The sequence below is a fragment of the Leuciscus leuciscus genome, assembly GCF_965113295.1.
Source record: "Leuciscus leuciscus genome assembly, chromosome: 25".
Taxonomy (NCBI): Eukaryota; Metazoa; Chordata; class Actinopteri; order Cypriniformes; family Leuciscidae; genus Leuciscus; species Leuciscus leuciscus.
This window is the reverse complement of record NC_138724.1, coordinates 12556034-12582388: the sequence shown is the minus strand read 5'-3', so window position 1 is coordinate 12582388 and position 26355 is coordinate 12556034. Positions and strand designations below refer to the sequence as shown.

The following is a 26355-nucleotide window of genomic DNA, read 5'->3' as shown; positions in this document are numbered from 1 at the left end:
GAGCAGACACTCTGTCGAGACAGGGGCCGAGGCCCGGGGAATGGTGGCTCCACCCCCGAGGTGGTGGAGCTGATATGGAAATTATAAGTGGATCTGTTTGCGTCTCGAGAGACGTCTCACTGTCCACTTTGGTTCTCCTTCACGCATCCAGCTCCTCTGGGACTGGATGCTATGGTACAGACGTGGCCGAGGCTACGTCTGTACGCCTTTCCCCAGTTGCTCTGCTCCCGGGAGTTCTGGAAAGAGTTCGCAGGGACCGGGTTTGCCTGCTTTTTATAGCCCCGCGCTGGCCGGGCAGAGTATGGTTTCCCGATCTTGTGTCCCTCCTCGACGGGCATCCTCTGGAGTTACCCGTCAGGAGGGACCTTCTGTCCCAGGCAGAGGGCTCGATATTTCACCCTCGGCCAGAACTGTGGAACCTGTGGGCTTGGCCTCTGAGGGGGCCCAGCTCATAGAGTCAGGTCTCTCAACCGAGGTTGTTGAGACCATTCTACAGTCCAGAGCTCCCTCCACGAGGAAACTTTATGCCCTGAAGTGGAGAGTATTCACTTCTTGGTGTAGTGACCGTCGGTTGGACCCAGTCCACTGCCCAATTGGTACAGTGCTGGAGTTCCTGCAGGAACGGTTCACTGCAGGTCTGACCCCGTCCACTTTAAAGGTCTATGTGGCGGCCATAGGTGCTTACCACAGTCCTTTGGGTGGAATGTCTGTGGGGAAAGACCCCTTGGTATCTCGTTTCCTTCGTGGCACTTGGAGGTCCTCCTCCCTTTCGAAATCGGACCAGGAGGCGAATAATTTGCTTTGCCCTGTTCGGGCGTTAGACGCGTATGTCCACAGAGCTGCCCTGTGGCGTAAAAGTGACTTTTGCTCCCCTAACAAGGGAGGTCCAGTGTCTAAGCAAAGGATGAGCAAGTGGGTGGTTGAGACTATCTCACTGGCTTATGAGGCGGCTGGACAGCCTTCTCCTTTGGCTGTCCGGTCGCTCTCTACTAGGAGTATGGCGGCCTCTAAGGCCCTTATATCAGGAGTATCGTTACAGGACGTCTGTGATGCGGCAGGCTGGTCCTCACCGCACACCTTCGTCAGGTTCTACTCTCTGGATTTAGACTCTACTCTAGGGTCTCATGTTTTGTCTTCTTAGTGCTGCTCACATGATTACACACAGGACAGACATTTGTAGCTATGGAGGCGTTGGTATAGACGTTCCCATAGCGTCAGCTTTTCGACGCAACGGGAGTTCCCTTGAAAGGGAACGCCTCGGTTACGACTGTAACCTCGGTTCCCTGAAGAGGGAACGAGCGTTGCGTCGCCTTGCCATATCTCCTTCATGCCTGTCAGCGCGACTTCAGACTTTACGAAGCTTTCGTTTTCTGTTTCGGGCCGGCTTTTATAGCTTCCTGGTACGTGACGTCACCCGCCTCTGACGTTCCGCCACACCATTGGACTGATTTTACATGTGCTTCAAGACGTCATCACGCAAAGCGTTCCCATAGCGTCAGCTTTTCGACGCAACGCTCGTTCCCTCTTCAGGGAACCGAGGTTACAGTCGTAACCGAGGCGTTTTCACAGCATAAATTCATGTTTTTACAGGTTGGTCCCATGGACTTTTATTGTATTTTTCGATAGGTTCCGAGTGCCTGACAACTGTGAGGGGAGTGAATTTTTTTCTAACTCGTTAGTTTAGATCGTATTTAGATATAAAATGTATGACAAATAAGGGCGTGGTTAAGTTTGATTGACAGCTTGATTGACAGCTGATAACGAGCATAGGCTGCGCCAAGGAGAATGACAACATAAGAAGCGCCATTTTTTTATATACAGTTGAAATATAATACTACTGTTTCTGTATCATGAAATGTAGTTTTAAGAGTTTTTCAGGCGAGAATGTAGTTGTTTAAAGCTCAAATCTGTGGTTTATTTATAAAGATTTATGAAAATTTAATCCAGGTTTTGAGATCCAGACGATCACCGGGCGCTCGGCGTTCATGTACCCCGCCTGGAACAGCCTTTCCTCGGCTAGTCGTTCTGACGTTTGCCGCTGACTCTGGCGTCTCTGTAGTGGTTAAACATGAGATATAATTCGTCTTGTGTATATCTAACGGGCGATTTTTGGTCTCGTGAATCTATAATTTGTTCCCTGGCCAATCGTTTTGGCTAAGGGGAAGTTTCATAACTTTATAAGCTATTTAACTTTGCCGTTGTATGGTTAGACTAGAGCGCTGACTTTGTATGTTTGACTGAATTGTTTGCTTTATTTGTATAGCTTCTTGTACCATTTACTTATACTTTTATAATGGCTAATATTGATAAAACTGAAATTTAACAAAAAGAGACTGTGTTGAGTTTTGTCATTTTAAATTTTAATACAATGAAGATGATCTGTAATGTTGTTTACTGCAACATCTGTTGTTTAGTACAAATGCACATATTGCCTGGACCATATTACAATGTTTAATATTTTTATATTATATTTAAACGAAAAGAGGCAGGGTTGTGTTTTATATTTCGTTTTGTTATAAATAGGCAAACGTTATATGCAGTGAATATAATCAATACGCGTTGCCTGAACCACATTTGTGTGGCTATAATGTTTAAGATTTCTTTAAATGAAAACGAAAAGAGTTAGTGTGGTGTTTTATAACATATTTCGTTGCCTAAAATATACATACAGAAATAACCGGAGTAGCAGAGCAAGCTGAGTGACGCGCGCTGTTCTGTACTTGGAATAACCGGACTCGCGTCCTTTACCCATGGATTGGGCAGAAGGTGGGCGGGGTTAGGATTTCCCAAGATTTTCCAAGATGGCGCCGCCCATACCCCCCATAAACGGCTTCAAAACCGTTCTTCAGAAAGTCTATGGGTGACGTCACAGACGCTTTGTCCATATTTTTTACAGTCTATGGTGTAAATACAGTTTTTATACTGACATGAAAACCAACAATTACAGAAAAAAATCAAGTGACCCTTACGAAAAAGAATTTCATATAAAATTTTCTGTCCACTTTTTATTTACTTCTCAGAAATATACTTAAAATTGCACTTAAGTATACTTGACTTAGACTGACAGAAAAGTCTAAGGGCCCTATTTTAACGATCTAAGCGCATGGTCTGTTAGGACGTGTCCAAATCCACTTTTGCTAGTTTAACGACAGGAAAAATGGTCGGCCCACCCAGCGCATGGTCTAAAAGAGTTGTCCCTATTCTCTTAATGAGTAATGGGTGTGTTTTGGGCGTAACGTGAAATAAACCAACCAGAGTCTCATCTCCCATTCCCTTTAAAAGCCAGTTGCGCTCGCGCCATGGCGGATTGCTGTTTACATGACGGAATTTGCAAGCGAAAGACTGAACGCAGGTAACGGATCTGCTCGTGTGCAAGGTTAAAGCGCAAGCAGACCATCTACGGGACAAGCCAGATTCCACCAAATCTTTATGTTCACAATAATAATATTTTACATTGTAATCCTACATATTTGGCTAGATTGTGTGCTGCTGCGCATCCCTGTTTGTGTAATAAGGAGAATGTACAAGAGTTGTGCAGTCAATGGTCAATGGTTTTGTTGCTCAATGGCACACCTAGTTTTCAGACCAGCATGCCCATGGGCGCACAAATGGGTGCAAAATTTTGCTATTTAAACAATGTGGCGCAGGACGTGAAAATTACAACTGCGTTGGGCTGAAACTAGCAATAAACGGATGTATAAACGGATGTCAGATGTATGATAGGGCCCCAAGTATATTTGGCCTATACTCAATCGAGATATACTTAAAAGTATAATTAATTATTCTTACATTGTTTGAAAATACTGATTTGTAAAGAAAACAATAAGTACAGTATGTTATGTATTGGTATGTGTATACTTCAAAGTGTACTTTCATAAACTAAAAAATGTGCTACAAGTATTTGATTAGTAAACTATCAGTATACCTATAAGTTCACAATAAAGTTGCAGTACAAACGAAAAACTTAGTTGTAAACTTGTTGTGTATTGAAAGTTTACCATTGTTACATTTAAAGTATATTTAAAAGTATAATTTTATACACTAAAAAGGGGGCCAATTTAGTCCCAAGTAGTATTGAAATAGTACACTTACAAGTATACTTCTAGTACATTGATATTTACTACATAAAGTATAATTAAAAATATACTTAATAAAATTAACATGAAGTATACTTAATTTTGTAAGTGGTGTTTCTCAGGCTTAAGCAATATAATTTTCCTTTTGGGGGTTTGTAAACTATTCCTTAAATTCAAAACATCATCACAATCCTATATGGCAACTACATGTATAATAGAAACTCAAATAGAAACTTCAGATAACTTAACTGAAGGACTTTATTTCTTCCTGATATCCACAAATTCCCCTTTCTCTGTGTGGGCTTGTGGGTCAGTGTTTAAGTGAGGGCCGGACTTGTTAAACAAGGCTCAGTAAAGTGTTGAAGACTGCAAATGCTGAGTGCCGTTATTGTCTGAAGAGAGACCTAAACAGTCATACAGGCCTGAATGGTGAAGAGTTTACCATAGTTACCGGGTTAACAAGGCTGTTGCTTCAGTAGATGTGTTTATGTGTGTGAATGTGTCTGTGTGTTGTGAACCAGAGAATGAGACCAGAGAGGGTGTAAACATATTGATTTTGAAATCCGCTAGAAACATGCGGATTAGTTTGACAATTAAAAGTGAATTTAGTAAAAAAATAAATATGTCAGTTTAATATGCAAAGAAAAGTGTAAACACTGTGTGACTGTGGTGGTTACAAAACATTGTTCTGTTTGTTTGAGCTACCTAACATAACAATGGCTGAACCAATGGCATGAGTTTGGGGCAGGGAAACCATTCAAAAACCAAACAATTCACCTTTAAAGAATGTATCAAGCAATCTTCTAGAAGGTGATAATAGTACAATATAATAGTATAATAAGATGAATGAATGTTTTAGGAAATGTTATATTTATGTGCTGTGACTGGTCACCATTTCTAGATCATTGTCAAATATAAAAACACATTATCACTCATAGGTCACTCATTAAAAAAAGTATATTTTGAAACTTTTCATCTGAAAACCCTGTATTTGTGTTTCTTAAAATATGGGCATTTTGTCCCTCTCGACTTTTAGAAAATATATTTTTTTTCTTTTTCTTTTTAATAATGAATATTTCCACCACAATGTCACTTCTACCACATCTCAAATTCTTTATTTGTGTTTAATAGTATTCTGTCGTGGAAATGACACTGATAGAAATTTAATTTTTAGGAATAAAATGGCTGACTCTTTGTCTTGCTGAAAGGTATTATCATATCTAGCATTCCATATCCTAAATAAGTATTTATCCTAAATACACACAACTAAATAATATTTTCACACATTTGTGCATAATTTGACAAACGTGCAGCTTGATTGGTAAGGACACACACACAAAATAATATTTCTCTTTGTTTTAATTGAAAGTTTGGGTCTGGGACAAGAGTAGAACAATTAAATTATTTTTAATTATTTAAATTCATTTTAAAAATAGCAAACATAAATGAAGGAATGATGTGCCTCTGTGACACATTTATTTTGATCCTCTGTGGATAAAATACTAAATGCATAATGGAAATGTTGTAAATGCATACTAAAAAGTTTCCAAGACAGTTTTAATGGTGACCTTCATATAACAAAAAGAAAAAAAGGTGAAATCTATTTTAGTAAAAATCAACACCTGGGGCAAAAAAGTTGAAGAAACATACCTTTCAAAAGTTTGGAGTCTCTTAAGCTCACCAAGGCTGCATTGATTTGATAAAAATGCAGGAAAAAAATGTAATTGTTACAATATAAAATAACTGTTTTCAATATTAATATACTTTAAAATTGAATTTATTCCTGTGATGAAAAAGCTGAATTTTCAGCAGTTGCCCTCCTTTATATTCTTGCGGATTTATTTCTTTTTCAGGATTCTTTGATGAACAGAAAGTTCAAAAGAACAGCATTTATTTTAAATAGAATCTTTTGTAACATTATAATCGCCTTTGCGGACACAATTGATCAATTGAATGTGTCCTTGCTGAATAAAAGTATTAATTTCTTTCAAAAAATTTTAATTAAATACTGACCCCAAACTTTTGAACGGTAGTGTAATTATGTCATCATAAGTATATGAGAAAAGCAATGGGGAGAATCAAAATGCTTTCTGAAGTTTGTTTGTAAGCATGTCTGGGAGCTTTGCTACCAATGTAAACAGAGTAAAAGAAAGGCTGAATTCTGGGTTTGGGACGGGGGTCATGTGGGGGGGCTGGATTCATAGCATGGGGTGTGGGGTATCAACTTACATTTTCCCCTGGGACGGCCACATGACCCTGAAAAAGAGGGAAAAGGAGGGGGAAAAGATGTTAGGTTATGGTCTGAGCTCTCTCAATGAGAACCACATGCAGGAAAGGGAAAAAAAGAGGAGGAGAGGAGGAGGGGACAATGTGTGACTAAAGCCAGTCTTTGAGACGAGCCCGAGTGCCGCGTGGATCTCTCCTCAAAACCTGAGCGTCCAAGGAAAGAGCGTGAGGGAGTCTTTGTGAATCAGATTCCACGGAATTCAAAACATCTCAGAAAAAAAAAGAAGCTCGGAGAAGAAAGAACAATGTCAAGTGCATTCATGAGACAAAACTCCAGCAAGCAAGGTTTGCAGAACCTCTTGAGGTGAGGAATTTGTATACCAGACTTTCGCATCAAATTTAACGTTTATAGCTGGGATCTCAGGTGTGATGATGGACAGTTTGTTTTCATTGTTCTTTTGCAATTGCTAATGTCAGTTTTGTGGGTAATGATGGGGTTATTGTTTGAACTGAAGTTTTTTAATTCATGTAAATATTTAATGCACATGTATTCAATGCCATGTTGTGTTCTTTAAGAACCTGTCATCCTTTGTTATGGGAAGATATTAACTTTTTACATTAGGGTAATGGAAATGTCTGTATTTGGTTAGTTGAAATAACATTAAGATGTTAGGTTAAATTATACATATAATGGAAGCTGTATTTCTTAGGTCCTCTAACTGGTCGTTATTTCTTAGTTTTTTCATTTTTTTCATTTTATTTTGATAAAAAATCAAAATAAACATTAAATCATTTGTCTTTAATAGATAAAAATGAGTTTTGGTGCAACAGAATTTTTAAATATGGATAATCCCTCAATTCACAAATGTCTCTCAATTAATATGAGCTGATAAAATGAGCTAAAACGACATGTATGTAAATGCCAACATTGTGATTATGATTGCTTAACAAATAGGCAAAAACAGATGTTTACACCTAAACAAGACCTGAACACATACTAAGGTTGATTTACATATAGTATATATAAATACAATAATTAACTCTCAGCACATTTTACTACATTCTAGCAATTTGTCACACCTTCATGCCTTGTTGTCTTTATAGAGAAATGCATGATGTGTCGTTTACTGTGGCTTTTATGAGCTGGAATTTTGTCATGGTTCCAGAGAAGAGTTTATTGTTTGTGCTGTGGGATTGTGGATAGATGACGGGACAGGAGAAGGGAGGAAGGAGAGGGTTGAGGGCACTTGATTAAAGATGTGACCTGTTGACATTCATTGGCAATGACACACATCAATATGACCGGTTATCTCTAAAGGTGTTACAAGCCAACTATAATTTAGGTAGTAAACTGTAGGTTTATTAACTGTAAACAATGAAACCGGCATTTCACAATGTACTAATTTAAACATAAAAAACTTCAGTGGTGAACTACCCAGCTGTTTTGCATGCACAGAAGTCGATCCTCTTTCCTTAATCTAATTAAGCTGAGTTGATCAAACTTAAATAAATTGTATAAATGACACTATTTAAATATTTTATGTTAGACTCATTAAATACGTATTACTCCTAGTTAGTTATGTTGAAGTAAAGTAACCAAAATTTAAATGTGTCATATCTATGAAGGGACTTTTTATTTTTTGAGTGTACAAACATAAACCGGTCTTTACAGAATTCCCCCGAAAATTTGTCACAAAAAGCTTAGTTCACCTAAACATGATAGTCATTGTTTACCCCTCATGTCCTTCAAAACCCGCATGACTGTCTTTCTCCCATGGGACACAAAAGGAGTGGTTTAAAGATAAGACACACAATTTGTATAAGGACAAAAATAGCATAACCTCTCAGTACACTGTAAACAGATATTATTGGTTTAACTAATAAATGTAAATAACCTGGTTGCCTTACGAATTTAAGTTAATTGAAGTTAAAATAATTGAGTTAGTGCAATGAAGGAGATTAGTTTAATCAACAGAAACTCAAAATAGTATGTTATCTGATCCACATAAATTATCTAAGCTGATTTGACAAAAGAAAACATTTTGTGATAACAAATCAGGAAAACAATTTTTCACTTCTGTACAAAAAGGATTTGAGGTGGATCAGGTGTGCTTTGTCAAACACAAACAGGTTGCATTAATGGCAGACAGGATTTATTCCCCCAAGGCTTTTCAAAGCTGCCAAAAATCAGCTTTTTCTCACACTCAACAAGCTGCTTTATCTATTAACGGCCTACATTCATCAGAACTGCTGCGACACGTTCCGGATATGTCAATTGCAACACTGTGCATGCAGTATTTTTTTATACACTTGTCAAACCCCATTACAACCTCTACAGATTGTACAGTACACACAGCACGTCACACTGACTCTTACCGCAAAATCGTTTTAGATTTTTGGTTTTGTGGTGTTGATTCTGTATTGTACAAATTTTACACTAATGTTTGTATCTTGCACGAAACATCTTTCTCATTGTGGTCAAAGCCGTGACCCCTCCGATCTGTGGACTTTAGGTGAGCAGCTCTTCTATTTACGATTCTCTGATAAGAGCTGCTGGAATGCAGAAGGCTTAGCCGTTTGACTGAAAGGGGGAATAAACTTTACCATCCCTGTGGCAGTATGCTTTTCCGAAGGTTTTAGGCAACAGAGTAGAATAAACACTGAGGGCACTGTGTTATGTTTAGTTAAGCATTAAAGACGTATATATAGGGGGAGTGGGGTAAGATGAGCCACTAAAGATAGGCTCTAGGCAGTGAGAATAGAGATAAGAGGTAAAATTCAGGTTAGTACTGTATATTTTAAAATGTCAATCATTTGAAATTAGAAGAATGTGTCTACTCCTAGGCCATAGAAATACAGAGAAACATAAACTACATTATATATATATATAAAAAAAGCTCACTTTAAAAGTAAACTATACATTTCAAATATAAAATCTAAACATACATGAGAAAAATAAATATATATATTTGCAAATCAATCATAATCCCATTCCAGAGCCTTTTTTGTTGCATGTTATGCACATTTTCAAATACCAACTACACTCTTAAAACTAAAGGTTCTTTTTTTTGGCATCTATTGTTCCATAAAGAACCTTTAACATCCATTGAACGTCACCATTAAAATAATAGGTTCTTTATTCTTAAAAATGGATCTTTATATTTTTTAAATGTCCTTCACACTAAGAAAAACAATATATTTTTAAAAACTTTGGGGAAATAAAAAGTGTAAAAAGTAATTTAGGAATCTATCCTCTCATTTTATAGTGTGCTAAAAAAAAAAAAATTTTTAGAGCTCTCCGATAAAATGACATAATTACAGATGTTACAATCCTCATGATTCATGATTCATCATTGAAGCTTAGATCAGTGCTTTGAAATGTCTTCAGCCGTTTAGGGAACACTGGAAAACGTATGTGAGGTTTGCAGTGATGTGACCACACGCTGACAGCAGGAAGATACTAACATGCCTGGGAAAATAACTCTCCTTTGCTCTTTAAATCTGTCCTTAGAATGACATCATCTGACTCACAGTCACAGAGGCAATAAACCTCACAGCTGCCCTTCAATTCAGATATAAAATGAGAGAGGAAGAAAATAACAGCATCCATCATTCAAATCTCAAACACAAGGATTTGCTACCCTGCAAACAAACACAAAACAAGGATATGCTTCTCTAACAGTTTTTTTTTTTTCTTTCTTGCTAACAGGATTGAATGACTTTGCTGAGGTAAATGTAACATAACGTGTTGTTCACACACTTTTTTAGGACCTTTTAGGTGAACCTGATTTCACAGAGTACAACATGTTCCTGGATCACCACCTTTGTTGATCCTGGAACAACATTTCACTCAACCAATCAGATTTAAGGGACAAGTTTACAGTTTATGTCAGGTTTAGTCTTACAACCAGGGCTAGGTGTTTCTACATCAGTGTTCACGTAGCGATATCACGATAACATTTATTGTTTGAATTTCACAATAATCTAATTCTATGCACAATTTTTATGTGGACACTGGGCAGAGACACATTGTTTAGAACAGTGAAATCCCTGTAAATCCCAGTAACATTAACCTGATCGCTATATTGTCTTGTCTTCTATTGAACAATGAACGACTTCCAGTTTCTGTCAGTGTAAACAGGGCTTATTTAACCCAAAAATTAAAGCTCTGGCTGCATTCGAATGTGCATACTTCTGGTGAAAACTAGTATTTGAAAAAGTAGTCTGTCTAAATGCATTTATAAAAGGCAAAAAGTACCCAGATTTCACTTCTGGCAAGATTCTGCAGTGCAAATCCAGTGCACACTATCCCATGAAGCCTCGGGAGAGCATACTCACACTGACGCTGCCAGAAATCGACTTCCAGTTGCTTAGTTGCTGGTGTAAACAGGGCTTTAAAAGGGCTAGTTTACCCAAAAAATCATTTGCTCACCCTCATGTTGTTTCAAACCTTTATGTTTTTTCTTTCTTCTGTGGAACATAGAAGGTATTTTGAAAAAATGACTTAAAACATATGAAAAATAGGTTGTCTTGGACCCTTTTGACTTTCATTATATGTTTCAAAAACAGTTTAAATATCTTCTTTTGTGTTCCACAGAACAATGGAAGTCATACATGCCTTCAATCAATGATAATGACACCCTGTCTGGAGAGCATGTATCAGACAATTGGTATTTTACTGATCACTGATTTCACATTAATAATTAAAAAGGAAAAGGGAAACTCAGGTCGGAGGTCAACTTCCATGTGACCCATTTGTGACTGACCCATGTAGCTCATCTTGTGCTCTGCAAGACCAGACTTGGCTGTGGTAAATTAGAGCAGGCAACAATGGCGAAAAACATTTCCCAATCCATCAAGCTTTCCAAATCCTTTCTGCCCCAGGGCACCAAGCTGTGGAAGTTGAGTCAACACATTGTCAGGGGAGGTGATACTGAATATAAGCCAGGCTCTTGTTTGCTTTTCCCTTTCTTTCTCTCTCACTTTATTGTTTCCATTTAATTCAGAAATGGGTCTGAGAAACATTTTGTCAGTCTGTGTTTGACAATACGCTCACCATGACTGAAAATCTGTTTTCACTTCCATAACTATTGAAAGATGGTATTTCCAGACATAAAGGGAAAAGGCTACATAATCAGACTGATAGTGGTACATAAATCTGATGTTGAATGACATCATTGGCAGGATTGACATCATTCAAGTGACTTCTGCCAAAAAATGAAGTAATCCCGTCTGAGAGATTAACAGCCTATAATCAGAGGCACGGGAACTGTGTGTGACAGATCAGATCCTGCCATAAGCCCTTTGTGAAATTGTATGGTTGGTTTCAAGATGTAGTTGGGTTATGAGTAAACTGGTTTGTACCAGTATTGCTGAAGGCAGAGTGCCACAGGTAACTGCAGCCATACTGATATATTCGGTACATCTCGATTGCAAGTCTAATTGGGTGATTCCGTGTCAAATCAATCAAATTTCTGAAACTTCCCCAGCTCAATTTTTTTGATTTTGTTAATATTTTTTTTTGGAGGAAAGACAAACAAAATGACAATTTTCACCTGAGATTTGGGGCCAAATTACAAGGGGATATAAATGACTTTAGAAAGATGGAAGCATCATTATTTTATTTGCACACAGAAATTGACAGGTCTATTAGTAAAATCTGTTGACTTTGTAATCTTTGCAGTCTTTGTTGCATTATATGCCAGCGGTGTATGGGAAAAAGCACTTCTTGTGTTTTTGCATGTAATTTGCATGCCTGTAACTCAAGATGTGTAAAATATTTCTTAATATGCTTTAACATTTTGGGGTTTAACAAGCTTTTCTTTTGGAATCTATATATTTTAAGGCCCTATATGGTTCAATTTCAGCGATATTGGGATCTCAATATATGGCGCTTAGAGTAAATTGTTAAATTCACTAAAGTCACTTGGCACACAGCTGATACTTATTGTAATTAAAGGGGAATATCAGAAGATTATATAATGTTGAAACTTGAAATTTATTATTTTTCTCTCTATCAAAACAATTGCATAGAACATATACAGTATCTCAGTGCCAAGGATACACTGAAATGGTGTATCAGAGATATTTGTCATTTTGACCACCCCCTCCCCCTACAAAAGAGTGGATTACTCAGTAGATATACAACTATGACATTTAATATTTTGCCTTTCTTCTTCATTTATGCATTTCTTTCAGCAGAAAAAAAAATCAAAAACACATTTTTAGCCGATCAGTGACCCCTTGTTGAGTTGACAGGGAATGACCCAGCTGCAAGTGCTTTTCTCTAACAGTTCAATAAATAAGAAACTATTATTCTGTAACTTGTATTTAAAACTAAATTCAGCCAGTTAGATTGTATATTTTTCTTTGCTAGTGAAATCAGTTCCAAAAAGTAAAATTCCTACATTAAAGTACGATTTTTGCTGCAGCAAAGCATATCTGCTAGTCAGCAGAACCTTCTGAGAACAATGAACTTCTTCAGTGACAACAATGACTCTTTAAATAGGGTCCTTTGATCAAGGAGTTCATTGAAGAACTTTTGTAGGATTCTTGTGTTGCTTTGTGGTTCTTTGGCAATTAAAAATATCACAGTGTTACATAAGTTCTTCATTTCAACATGTTGTTTTCTGGTTCTTTGAAGCACCACTATACTGTAGATCAGTGGTTCTCAATTCCAGTCCTCGTGATCCCCTGCATATTTTGTATGTCTCCCTTATTTAACACACCTGAACCAGATCATCAGCTCATTAGGAGAGACTCCATGAACTGAACTGAGTGTGTCAGATAAGAGAGACATGCAAAATGTGCAGAGCAGTGGGTCACGAGGACTGGAATTGAGAACCACTGCTGTAGATCATTCAATAAAAAACTCGAAATAAGAAGTTGAGGAAAATAAAAACGTTCACAAATGGCATCAAGCTGAAACCTCTTTTGAATATCGATAAGACAATATTGATCAGTCGACATGCTTTTACGGCAATTTGTAAAGCCATTGAAGCAACCTGTGACCTCAGATGTAATCTGGCCTGAAATTCTTTTGAGGGTCATTGGTGACCTGTGTTCACCCTTCATTGATCCACAATCCAGACTGAGTGCCTAAAGGGATAGTTCACCCAAAAATCATTTACTAACTCTCGTGTCCTTCAAGACCTGTACGATATTCTTGCTTCTACAGAACACACAAAAAAAGATATTTTGGCGAAAGTTGGCATCTACTCAACATTGGAGCCCAATGACTTCCATTGTATGGATGACCAAAAAACCACAAACTTCAAAATATCTCCTTTGTGTTCCACAGAAGAAAAAGTCATACAGGTTTGGAATGTGAGTAAAGGATTATAGAGTTTTAATTTTTGCAAAAACATCGACCCCCTTATGATTTAGGAAGAGCAAAGTTAATACATTAGTAAATAAAGCTTCAAGTGGCAAATTAAATTAGTTTGTTTGGCCTACTTTTCCAAGTCTTGGCGACATGAAGAGCATGTTTGTGTATGTTTACAGGCTAGATAAACACAGAGATGCCTCAGTATCTTGAGTGTGAGTTTGCATAGGCATCCCATCTGTCACTCAAGCATTGGCGGTGTCGAATGCCAGAGCAGATGTTCCACTGGCTCTAAATCTCAAACAAGGGACTAAACAAACAATTGTTGGAGATTTCTTGAAGAGGTCCATGGATCATAGTCAACAGCACTCTAGGCTAGGGGGTCATTTATCATTCGACCACGATTCTCATCTGGGTCAAGAAAGAAAAATGTATCTTGTATAACAAGGGGCTCATTCTCACTTCTTTTCCTGCAGAGTGACGGCCCAGCGAAGTGTCGAAGATGCTGAGGAGATCGAGAGAGAAAGGCGACGTCGGGCCCGGGAGGCTTTCCGCAATCAACACAGCCTGTCTAGATCTGCCGGGTCCCCTCAGGACAGTGTGAACCCACCTGAGGCCAGCCTGTAAGTATCAACGTCATTCTATACTTCGCACTTCACCTGGTATTTGTTAAGCTTGTTTTGTTGCCTGGCAGATTTCCATATGTAATATGGAAATGTGGACTTGCAACATGTCTGGTTCTCATTGCAGCTTATTCTGGCCAAGAGCTTGTCCACATAGACAGAAGGAGACGTCTGACCGACATGTAAACAACTGCAGTTTTTGTTTAGTTTTTGGGTCAAAAAAGAATGTCCATAATAAATAAAAGGAAACATTTAGTTTAAAACAGAAGTGCCATGTTCTTTGAAATGCAATCTTTGTATTCATGTTGTTTTCATATGGTTTTGAAAAACATGTGTAACCATCAAATAAAAAGTAACAACGTATTTTCCTTTCACATTGAAAACATGAACACATCTTAACCATTATATTATTTATGGTAACAAAAATGTTTTAAGTCGTTATATATATCATTTCTTTTTATATAAAAATAAAATATTTTTTATATATATACCAATTACGGAAGTTTGTTGCGCATGACCCGCATTCTTGAAAAGAATCCTTATCATGGGAGATATATATATATATATTAGTTACGAAACTTTATTGTGAATTAAAAAGTAATGCATTACTTTACTAGTTACGTGAAAAAAGTAATCTGATTACATAATGTATTTTTTAATAGATTTACATATCTGAAAAAAGGAGCGTCATGTCATTGATAGTAAGGTTGGACTTAGCAAAATGTCAGTTTAGTTTTCTTTCTCTCTTCTTTTCTCTCAACCAAAGACATGTGCACATGTATAGTGGGCGGCACAGCTGGTCTCTCATCATTACCTAATCTCTGAAGAATTTTCAGCAGGGCATGCCTTTGGAACAGGGTTTATGTCATATCCCACACCATAGTGCTTTGCTTTTAATCAAAGAAACATTATGGACCTCACACACATACCACATATTTTATATGTGTAAAGTTAAACACAGCTGTCTGAGTCAACCTGTTCAAAGCACAAATAGGTCGTCTAAGGCCACTTTGTAATTATCCCTGATCAGAGATTAGAAGCTCACTCTTGGCTTAGATACACATGAATCATTTTTAAGACTTTTTAGATCGGTTCAACATGAAAAGTGTTTTTCAGTAATGCATGTGCAAGAGTTTTTGAACTAGACTCATACAATAAGCTTTATTGTAAATAAGCATGGCTATTCTGTATTGAATTGTATTGACTGATTGTTGATGTTCAGTCGTTATGCTTTGCTGAAAATCTGTTTAATAATCTTGTGGAATGTGCTTGGCATTCCTTTCCGGCAGCTCCTGGGCAGATTGCATAGATTTTAATTCAAGGCGTCGCAATGAACAGAAAATAGTAAGAGGTGCAGATGGTGTCTATGAAAACAGCTTTTTTTTTATCTCTATTTTGAGTTCTTTAAGTGCAGGTGTGTGTGTTTTAACTTTTTGCGAACCCTTTGAATAGTCCCTTAGACAAATTTACCATGGTAAAAATAGTTCCCTTTTGAGGGAACTCGTGCTGCGTCGAGAATCGACACATTGGGGAAAGCCTTCAGCGTGACGCGTCTGAAGCCTGTAGGGAACTAGTCCAATCTCGATTGGTGTTGCGTCATTACGTCACTCGTGACGTCGCATGTGACGGTGATGTGGAAGCTATAAAAGGACGCCGGATCACAACAGTGTCAGCTTCTGATTGGTCGAAGCAAGTCGTTCTCAGGAGCGCAGGAAGTGTGGCCGAGGTTCTCAGGGAACACAGCTGGAAAAACATCATACAGAGTAGTATGACAATAATAATCTCAGGTGCTGTTTATGTGCTTTATTGAATGTTAGAAGTTTCTAATGTGAGTCCTTAATTGGCATACTGAAAGTGACAATGGATAATTCATCTCAGATCTTGAAAATAAATTAAAGGAAACAAGAACGTCCAAACTCAACTCAATGTGAACAAAGTGTATTCTATGACACAGACTGCTTCAGCCACTCAGTATATATTTTTAATGTTAATGGTGTTGTATTTATCAAATTATTTATGTGCTTATCCATTTTGTTGCGAGTGGAGTGCACTTGTAGATAGACTCCACCCAAATGCTCTTCTGATTGGCTGTGATTTTTGATTAAATGGTTAGTTCACCCAAAAATGAAAATTCTGTCAGTAATTACTCACCCTCATGTTGTTCCAACCCCGTAAGACATTCGTTCATCTTCGGAACAAAATCTGACAGCTGGATCACCTCTCCATAGGCTTCTAAGGGACTGAAACTTGCTGGCCCAGAAAAGTTATTAAAGAGATCGTTAATATAGTCCAAGTGACTACAGTGGCTCAATCTTAAGTATATCAAGCGACGAGAATACTTTTTGTGCGCAAAAAACCCCCCAAAATAATGACTTTATTCCACTATTCATTTCCTTCCCTCTGGACCTCGAGTTAGTTCACGTAGTGTTTTTGCGCAGCGTGTCTGTGTTACATGTCACCACGTAGGCTCACTATTGGCCGACGCTGGTCATGTGTGTAATGCCTGTGACGTACAACACTGACGCGCTGCGCAAAAACACTACGTGAACTAACTCGAGGTCCAGAGGGAAGGAAATGAATAGTGGAATAAAGTCGTTATTTTTTTATTTTTTTTCGCACAAAAAGTATTCTCGTCGCTTGATATACTTAAGATTGAGCCACTGTAGTCACTTGGACTATATTAACAATCTCTTTAATAACTTTACTGGGCCAGCAAGTTTCAGTCCCTTAGAAGCCTATGGAGAAGTGATCCAGCAGTCAGATTTCATCAAAAATATCTTAATTTGTGCTCCAAAGATGAACGAATGTCTTACGGGGTTGGAACAACATGAGGGTGAGTAATTACTGACAGAATTATCATTTTTGGTTGAACTAACCCTTTAATTTTGTTGGCCCTCATAGTCGCGTCACATCTGGTGTGGAAAAATTGTTTGTCGCTGGAATCTTATCGCAATGCGTCTGAATTGTACATGGTGTTAGAAGAAAGAGTTATCTATAGGATCTTAAAGGGATTTGTCAAGCGGATATAGAACCTATGTTTCCCATCATGAGATTCACGGATTTAGTTTTAATGAATTAATTATGTTTTAATTTTATTTTTATTTTTTTAAATTAAATGTTATGAATTAAACAGATCGTAAACATGCTTTATCACTTAAAATACATAAACAAATAATCCATTAAACAAGTATTATTCAATTATTTAAGACATTTCTCTTTATATCATTGGTCTCAAACTCAGCTCTTGAAGGGCCACTGTACGTAGAGTTTAGCTCCAACCAGCTTTAACTCACCTGCCTGGAAGTGTATAGTAACCCTGAAGACCTTGATTAGCTGGATCATGACAGTGGCCCTCCAGGAAATGAGTTTGAGACCACTGCCTTACCTAGAACCTTTTTGGCATAAAGCCTTCTTTAAGATTGAGTCAAGAACCCTAGGGTTCTATATAGAACCCCACTGAAGACTGTCCCCCTTTTCTAACAGTTTCTATGCAGTAAAGCGACAATCCACAATCCTGGGATGCATTTTTACATTCAATCTACACTACTTTTTAAACTAGCATACGGCTTACTGCCTGTTTTTTTTGTTTCAAAGTTACGTGAAACAGTTCGCATTATGGAACATTATGCATGTCATCAAAATCCTCTGGTTGCCCATGGCAAATGAAAGAAAACAACAACAAACAACCAACCACCTGTCAGATCCTCACACGCACCTCAAACATCTGTTTTCTGAGGAACGTGTTTGAAGTTGGCCTCTCGTGTTAATAGGCTGGCACAGTGACCTCAGCACATAGTTTCTTTCATCAAAGTAACACCATCACAGGTGCGTGGGCTCAAGCGGTGTTTTCACTGACTGGAGCCGTTCATGCCTGACTGACTGTTAACTTGCCCAGATTCCCTTTGAATGTGATTATATAGGTCTGCCTCTCGTTCAAGTATCAGTGTCTTACCCCAAAGTAATGGAGTCTAAATCAACTAAAAGAAAAGGCCAGGTTTTTGTTCGTTTTGGGAGAGCATGATCGAGTATACTTATATTAAATACCTATTTTGTAAATTGAATTGAAACATATATCAATTTAATGTAAAAACTGAACACAGGCAATACAAGACAAAAGAATATTAAAATAAGAGTTCATGAACAAAATCGGAGGAATCGTGACAGCAACATGCTAAATCATTCTAGAAACATGTTAACAATGTGCTAAATGATGTTAGGAACGTGTTAAATCATGCCTGCAACGTGCTAAAACATGTTAGCAACGTGCAAGAACATGTTAGCAATGTGCTAAAACATGTTAATCACATTTTATTGACTGAGTAAAATCTTCTAACTACAAGCGTTTCAAAGTTATTTCAAACTTTAAGATAAGGCTTTGTCAAGCCAACATCAAGGTTTGTCATCAAACTTTTTACAGTAAAATACTATTACATGGTTTTTGGAAGTAAAAATCACATGTGAAAAAGTGTAAGTTGACATTCTGTCACCGTCTCTTTCAGGCAAGTCATTTCACTGAGTGCCATCTTTGAAACGCCTCTCGGGCAGCTATTTCAGTCATGCAAGCACAGCTTCTATCTCTTTGAATGTGGAAACATCAAATTCTCCAAAGCTGTTCACCAAACTTAGGATTAAATTGTATGTTTGAAATCAACAATGAAATCTGACAAACAACTATTTCATAAATGTTGTTTCTTATGCTCAAAAAGCGTTAAAAAAACATATTTTTTTCAGGATAGACCAGCTAATGTGCAGTAACATGAGTGCAGTCTTTGTATATAAAGTATTTGGTGACACTTGGTTACTTGATGTTTTTTATCTATTTAAATACCTGTTCTTAGTTGTTGTTTTTATCAGTTATGTACATTAGAGTTTTATGTTACATCTTATGTTGTTTAACTGATGTTTATCGCAATATTTTAGTTTCATATTTGTTATCATGATGGTGTTTAATATTTGTGTGTTTGATAGTTTTTCCCTCAGTTTGTGGAAAATCAACTTCTGATGAACTTTGATTTATCATGACTTTCTCTTTACCAACTGTTTTTAAAGTCGGCATGAAACGGAAGTTGCAATAATCCAATGTGACATATATCCAAGTTAAACAGCTTCTTGAACAAGAAAAAATGTAGAGCAGGACTTGGTGTGTGGGATTTGGTATATTAGCATTATTTCAATTGCTGTCTGTTTTTTAACCATAAATTTCACATTATTTTAAAGTGTAGAAAATAAATAGTGATTAAAAATGAGTTAACATTTTTTAGTTTAAGTTTAAAAGTAAGATTCAAATCTTCGTTTCCCACGTGAGCACCACAGCTGAATGCACATGCTATATCTGCCAAGCAATGGCTCTAAGAAGATTTTATACTCATAGGTGTGTTGTTGTTGTTGTTTTTCAGCTACGAAAGTGAACTCAAACCCAGCAGTACTATTGCTGTGGATGAGGATGAAGGTTTCAGCGATTGGACCCAGAAGCTGGAACGGAGAATGCGGCCCAAAATGGAAGAGAATGGCAGTGGAGAAGAGTTGCAAGAGAAGGATAAAAATGTGAATGCAAGATCTAGACAAAGAGAGAAGACCAGCTTAACCACCTCCAAACAGTATCAGCAAATTCAGGACAGGGAGGAAGAGGAGAAAAGACCAGAGACGAGGAGCGCTGAGAGACGAATGGAGATCAGTGAAAGGGTGAGCAGTCAAAGACCAGAGGAATGGCATGATGACACGACCGACAGCAAAAGACAACAGGAAATAAAACCACCAAAGGAGAACAAGGTGCCAGGAGAATTGTTGCAATATTAGAAGTACAGTACATCTTACCATGTATGTTACTATGTCTAAATCATAACCATCACTCACAGATAAAAGAGGAGAGGAAGGAGGTAAAAGTGTCATACACGTCTAAAGTCTTCCTACAGAAAGACAGAACGCCTAATGGCAATGGAGAGGCATCTGCAGAGGAAATTACATCACATCTTATCAAAACCAAAAGATCACCAAGGTAACTTGATTCTACACACTTTCTTACCCATAGGTTTTATGCTGCATTCACGGCATGTCGTAATTAACGTAATTACCAACCCATGACATTCTACTAAGAGCTGTTCACATCCTTTGACTCGGAAGTATGCGTTTCTATGGCAACACTATCAGTGGCAATATGAAACTGGAGCAGTCAGGTGGCACAGCGGTCATGTGGTACAAGTCGGAGTGCTCACGAAATTCCCAGTTTACAAGTTCTAATTACGAGTTCTACAAAGATATGAACACAGTTTATATTTTTTAAGTTGTAATTTCATAATTACAATTGCCCCTATTATGCTATTTTAAAGTCTCCTAATTTTGTTTTGGAGGTCTCCTACAACAGATTTACATGCATCAAAGGTCAAAAAACACTTCCGTTTTCTCATAATATAAATTGCACATCACCACATTTTTTATTGATTCTCAAACAACTCGTCTGACGATTCAATCTCTCTAAATCCCTCCTTTCCAAAAGCCCGCTCTGCTCTGATTGGTCAGATGGCCCAGTAAGTCAGTTGTGATTGGTCTAAAACTCAGCAATTGTACAAAATGTAAAGACAGTAACAATATCGTTGATTTTACCATATCAATCCGAGCATGAGTTATGAAACATTGGAAGAACTAGTTATTCAACCCAAACCTCCATCACAAGGACGACATGAGCAGGATGTTTCTCAGTGATACACTACTCAGTTTGAGGTACATTATGAGATGTAACAAATGTAATTCCTCATAGCATTCCATCAGCATTAACAAGTGTTTGTCCATCAACAAACAGATGTGTATATTTCTAATTTATTGCAGTGTACATGTGGGAACTGCATCATATCTGTATCAACAACGGTGCATACGTTAGTGAGCACTGACGTGAATGACTGATGTAACATTAAAGTTTGTCAAACAAATCTTGCTCCATCCTTTATCTTTACTCAAAGTAGTAAAAACAACAGACAATCTGCATTAATAGACACATTTTTCAGTAATAGTGGCCCACAGCTGATTAGCAGAAGTATTTCAGCAAGACCGGAGACACGCAATATAAAACACAAAGCCATTATATGTCCCCCACAGCATAGGAGCTCCATTCCCCACTCATGATCGCCCCCCAACTCGTGAGAGATGCATCCGTCGTTAGCGTGACGCGAGGAGCTCCCAGCACGGGCCCTTGGGACAGGTACCAAGGTTCTTTCCACATGACTAAGGCGCGAAGGCAGCGCCGCGTGACCTTGATCATGCGGAGCGGGTTTCCCCTCGGGGAGAACCCCTTGGTCCTGAGCCACCACTGCAACGGTCTCATGTGCAACAGGCAGCAAGGTATAACGTTGGATGCTGCTACCATGAGGCCTAACAGTCTTTGAAACTGCTTAACAGAGAGTGGCTGGCCTAGATTTACTTGTTTCATGGCTGAGAGAATCGTAGCGATACGAGCTGGAGACCCCCATAATCCCATACTACACCCAGAAAAGTGGTCCTCTGTAATGCAGACAGCACACTTTTCTTGGTATTAAACCTCAACCCCAACATTTTCATCTGAGCGAGAACGACATCTCGATGCCGAACCGCCTGATTGTCCGATTGAGCTAGAATCAACCAACCTCAGGAACTTCCAGTGTTGTGGAAGGATGGATAAATAGAAGTACATGCATCCTTTAGATCTATCGTGACAAACCAGTCCTCGGACCTGATCTGTGACACGATCTGATTGAGGGTGAGCATTTTGAATATGGGCTTCCCTACTGAGCAATTTAACAGGCACATATCTGAAGTACCGGCTGTAGTACCCGGACTCCCCGCTGGGAGGAGGAACCCGCTCTATAGCCTCCTTTTGCAGATGAGCTTTTACTTCTTGTTCCATTACCAGAGCCTGCTCAGGGCCAACCACTGTGGGCAGGACCCCTCTGAACCGTGGTGGGCGAGACCTGAACTGGATAGTATAGCCTTTTTCGATCGTTTGCAGGACCCAACGAGATATATTTGGAAGACATCTCCACTCTGCCAGAAAATCTACTAAGGGTACCAGTCTCTCGAGAATGGCCTCTCAAGTACTTCAAACAGCAGACACAGTGCCCTGAAACGGCGCACCGGCAGGAAACAACTGGTCTGACTGCTCTAGGACCCTCCTCGGAGGGAGCAAGCGCCCCTCTGGAAAATGCTCGCTGGGACCCTCTGTGCCCTGGCATAAAGGCGGGGTTGGCAGAATGGCACCCTGAGGGCACCGAGGGGAGACGGGCACAGTATAATTAGGTGAACAGCGTTTTACATCGGCAGGGACTTCTTTTTAGACAAGCCGTCTTCGAAACAATAACGGTCCTCGTATCCGTTGACTTCGCCTGAGAGCGCCGTGCCACATCCCCTTCTTTTTGATGCTCTGCTTTTGTTGCGCCCGGTGTGAGGAGCAAGTCGACGGCCGGGGCTGCTCCCGCCCAGCAGCCCCTGAGACATGAGTGCGGAGAGACAGGAATTTCTGGAATGCCGCCGCCTGCTTTTTTCTTCCTGAAACCTTACGATGACCGTGTTTACTGAGTCACCAAACAGGAAAGCAGGGGAAAGTGGGGCGTCCAGAAAGAAGGTATTTTCTCTCTCCTTCATTCCTGAGAGGTTCAGCCATAAATCCCTCAACGTGGCCACCAGGGCTGCCACAGAACGGCCCACTGACTTGGCCGTCTCCATGGTGACACAGAGATAAATCTGCTGCCTGACGTAATTCTCGAATCACGTCAGTGCTGACCTCCTCACTCTCACTCATGTCTTTTAATAGGTCGGCCTGGTTTGCCTGCATGATTGACATAGTGTGTAGGTGTGCCGCGGCCTGACCTGCCGCCGAATAAGCTTTATCCACGAAAGCTGATGTGTTTCTGAGTGGTTTGGTGGGTAATGCCGGTGCTTTAAAGGACAATGCAGACTCAGGGGAGAGATGGCTCGCAAGCGTCTGTTTGGCCCTTGGCATCACCCCATAACCGTGATGTCTAGACCCATGAATATTTAAATATGTGGATGTTTGTGGACTAAACACACGGTATGAAACCGGTCTTTTCCATGACTTCGACACCTCAGTTTGGAGGTCGGGAAAAAACGGCAAGAACCTGTGGAGGCAGCACACAAGAGGGCAGAAAGCGTATATCAAGCTTGCTTTTCTGCCTGGTCTCCTGTTCATCTGCTGGCCACTCAATGCTTAATTTAGCTACAGCACGAGTGAGGACCTCCACAAGCTCCTCACATGCAGGAGACTGAAGTGACGAGTCTTCAGTATCTCCTGTCCCGAAACTAACAACATCCAGCTCCTCCGAACTGGATAGTTGCAATACCGGTGCCTCACTCTGGGCGGAAGAAACCGCAGTGCGTGCATCCAAACCCTGAACTGAGGCACTGGATCTGACAGGTGAAGGCAGAGAAAGGGCTGGGCCCGTGTCAAACCCCTCTGTCAGATCCATTTGCGAACCCCACGTCTGAAGCCACCGCTCTGCCTCGGCAAACTCCTGCCTATCAACTTCTAAGGACAGACAAAAACACAGACAATGATTCACACAGAGCACTTGCTGAAGACACAGAAGCTGACGCTGTTTGATTCAGGTGTGCTTTATAGTTTCCTGGTTGATGACGTCACCCACCTATTACGTTCCGTCGTGCCATTGGACTGATTCCATACGTGCTTCATGACGCGATAACACAGGGGCATTCCCACAGCATTTTGACACAGCTCGAGTTCCCTTGAAAGGGAAGTCTTTATTGTCACTTTTGGTCAATGTCCTTGCTGAACTTCATAAAACCCCCTGTTTAAACGGTACTGTATATATTGCATTACACTAATGAGAAAGCTAAAAAAAAAAAAAAAAACTTTATTTTAAAAATACAGCCTGTGTTTCCCCATGCTGCCTTGTGCGCAGCGCGATTTTATTCACGCTGCTAGGCAGCCTGGACACCATGGACCAGATTTTCCCCTCAAAAAGGGAACCAATCACAGAACGGGGAGGGAGCAGCAAGGCGATGACGACGTCTATGCGACACACCGAAGCAGTTTGTTTATATCTATGGATCCAACATGGCATCAGACGCGAAGTTACCTTTCGGTGCAGCCTTAGATAGTGTTCTAAGTAGTTTAGAACGCAAGTTTATTTCGTCTTCTTCCTCGTCGAATTTCTGTCGCTCTACATACGTCATCTGGTATAATTGAAACGATTGGCTATGAGCTACTGTACGTACAGGCGCATTTGATAGACATTCGTAGCGCCCAATAAACGGCTCTGGGCATTCGTAAACCACGCCTCAAATACGAGAAAATAAACATGTGGTTCCCAGACCACCAGGCTACTGTTTAACTGTGAGTCAAAGAAAAGGAAAATTATGTATTGACTAAATGTTTTTGAGGAGTCATTATTTATGTTTTTGATAAATAGTCACTGTATTGGATAAATAATAACTGTCTAAAAGACAATTTGACTAACATTATAAGTTGACTTTAGGGGGAAAATTAATGTACAATTTGGTCCTGTTAAATTTAGAGGCTTACGTCATATATGTTATAGACGTGACCTAATATTGTAGCTGCCAAAAAGTCTTGCCAGGAAGCTTCTAAAAGGGCTGTTAAGGGAGCTGGTTAATATCTACTCTTGTATAGCCAGACCTTTAACCGTAGGGTCTGGCCCATTCAACTGCCTATTCTGGCCAAAAACTATCCACTTTGACAGAAAGAGACAGCCTGACTGACCAACCTGTTCTATATTTATGAGCTGTTTTAGGTTATCTGAGATATATTCATATTTGAATGTGTGGAAATATAATAATCTCTGTGAACAAGCACCAAAAATGTCGAAAATGTATGACTGGATGCTCAGAATATATGCCTGTTCAAAAGTATGTACTGATTGTTTCTCAGAAATAACAAATATGCCATCTTGAGACTAACCCCATTTTCCTGTTCTCCACTCTTCTCCAGCAGGACTGTAGATGTAGATCAGCCCTTTGAAACTAAGAAAGACACGCATGCCGGTTTGGAGACAGAGCTAAAGCTCGAGAAGATTAGACGTAGCCACCAGGAAAAGGAGAGCCAGGAAATGGAGCACCTACGGCAGCGTCAGGCCGAGGCTGAGCAGGAGCTAGAGGAACTGAAAAAGAAGAGAGAGGAACGCCGCAAAGCTCGTGAAGAGGAGGAGCGGAGGAGAGATGAAGAGGAACAGCAGAAAATAGCCAAACAAGAGGTGGCTGAGCTGATTTAAAAACACAAATATTAGTCCAGCCAACGAATATATGTCTTTAAATGCTTTTCAAACACTCTGTTTTGGTTGTGGGAATGTTAAACTGTCCAGGTTTCTTCCAGAAGCAGAACATTATTTAAAGATTCTATTTCATTTTGTATTAATAACTACAGGAGGACAAGAGACAGATGAAGGAGGACATTGAGAGGAGGAGGATGGAAGCGGCAGAGAAGAGAATGAAGAATATAAACATCACTTCCACAGATGGTGATGACCCATTTAACCCTCTAAACCCCATCAGTCCAACTTTCAAGGTAACAGTAAATATCTTCATAAACATTCGTAAAGGGATAGTTCACCCAAAAAGGTAAATTTGCAGTTAATTTACTCACCATTCAGTAGAACAGTAAAGAAGATTTTTAGATGAAACTGTGGTCCTTGGTGATTTGTATAATGTAAGTCAATGGCTCTATCGTCACTTTGAGAGTCAAAAAAACATACTGCAGGCAAAACAAAATGAATGCCCGTGGCTCTTGATGATTTATTGAGGTCTTATGAAGTGAAACGATCGGTTGCATTGTGACGCATTGTGACGTATGCACTGGAGCTCAAAGCGTTGAGAATCTGTGACAAGCCAATCTTCCCGATTGAGGTTCCCGATAGGTTGTTGTATCCAGGATAAGCACAAAATATGATTTTGATGAACAATACAACACACACCCCTCAGCACATGTGTGAGTTTGCTCACGCACATTCGTCATTATGCAACAGGAAGCTTGTGCTTCAGACTGTCGTGAACGCGCTCAGGACCGTTTGCCAAGGCTGTGGATTACAGGTAATAATGATGTTGTAAATAATGTTCAGTTTCTTGCACAGACCGATCATTTAGCATCACA

The 26355-nt window shown here is 39.3% G+C and overlaps 1 protein-coding gene and 1 long non-coding RNA gene across 3 annotated transcripts in view; one reads left to right on the top strand and one right to left on the bottom strand.

The window, feature by feature from the left end:
- Positions 1 to 6467: 6467 nt before the first annotated feature.
- lsp1a (lymphocyte specific protein 1 a) overlaps positions 6468 to 26355 on the top strand; it is a 44118-nt gene continuing 24230 nt past the window's right edge. Inside the window, exons 1-6 of one of the 2 annotated variants that reach the window (XM_082160466.1) lie at positions 6468 to 6666; positions 14103 to 14249; positions 19646 to 20018; positions 20105 to 20244; positions 25204 to 25462; positions 25633 to 25773. In XM_082160466.1, the coding sequence (XP_082016592.1) occupies positions 6608 to 6666; positions 14103 to 14249; positions 19646 to 20018; positions 20105 to 20244; positions 25204 to 25462; positions 25633 to 25773 (1119 nt within the window). In that variant the 5' untranslated portion in view covers positions 6468 to 6607. Of the gene's footprint in view, positions 6667 to 14102; positions 14250 to 19645; positions 20019 to 20104; positions 20245 to 25200; positions 25463 to 25632; positions 25774 to 26355 lie in introns of both variants that reach the window. The other variant, XM_082160465.1, reaches the window with a different exon arrangement.
- LOC309491143 lies at positions 9195 to 14089 on the bottom strand. The gene is made up of 2 exons (XR_014202935.1): positions 13147 to 14089; positions 9195 to 12950 (listed from the first exon to the last, which is right to left on the bottom strand). It is a non-coding gene; the product is annotated as an uncharacterized lncRNA (long non-coding RNA).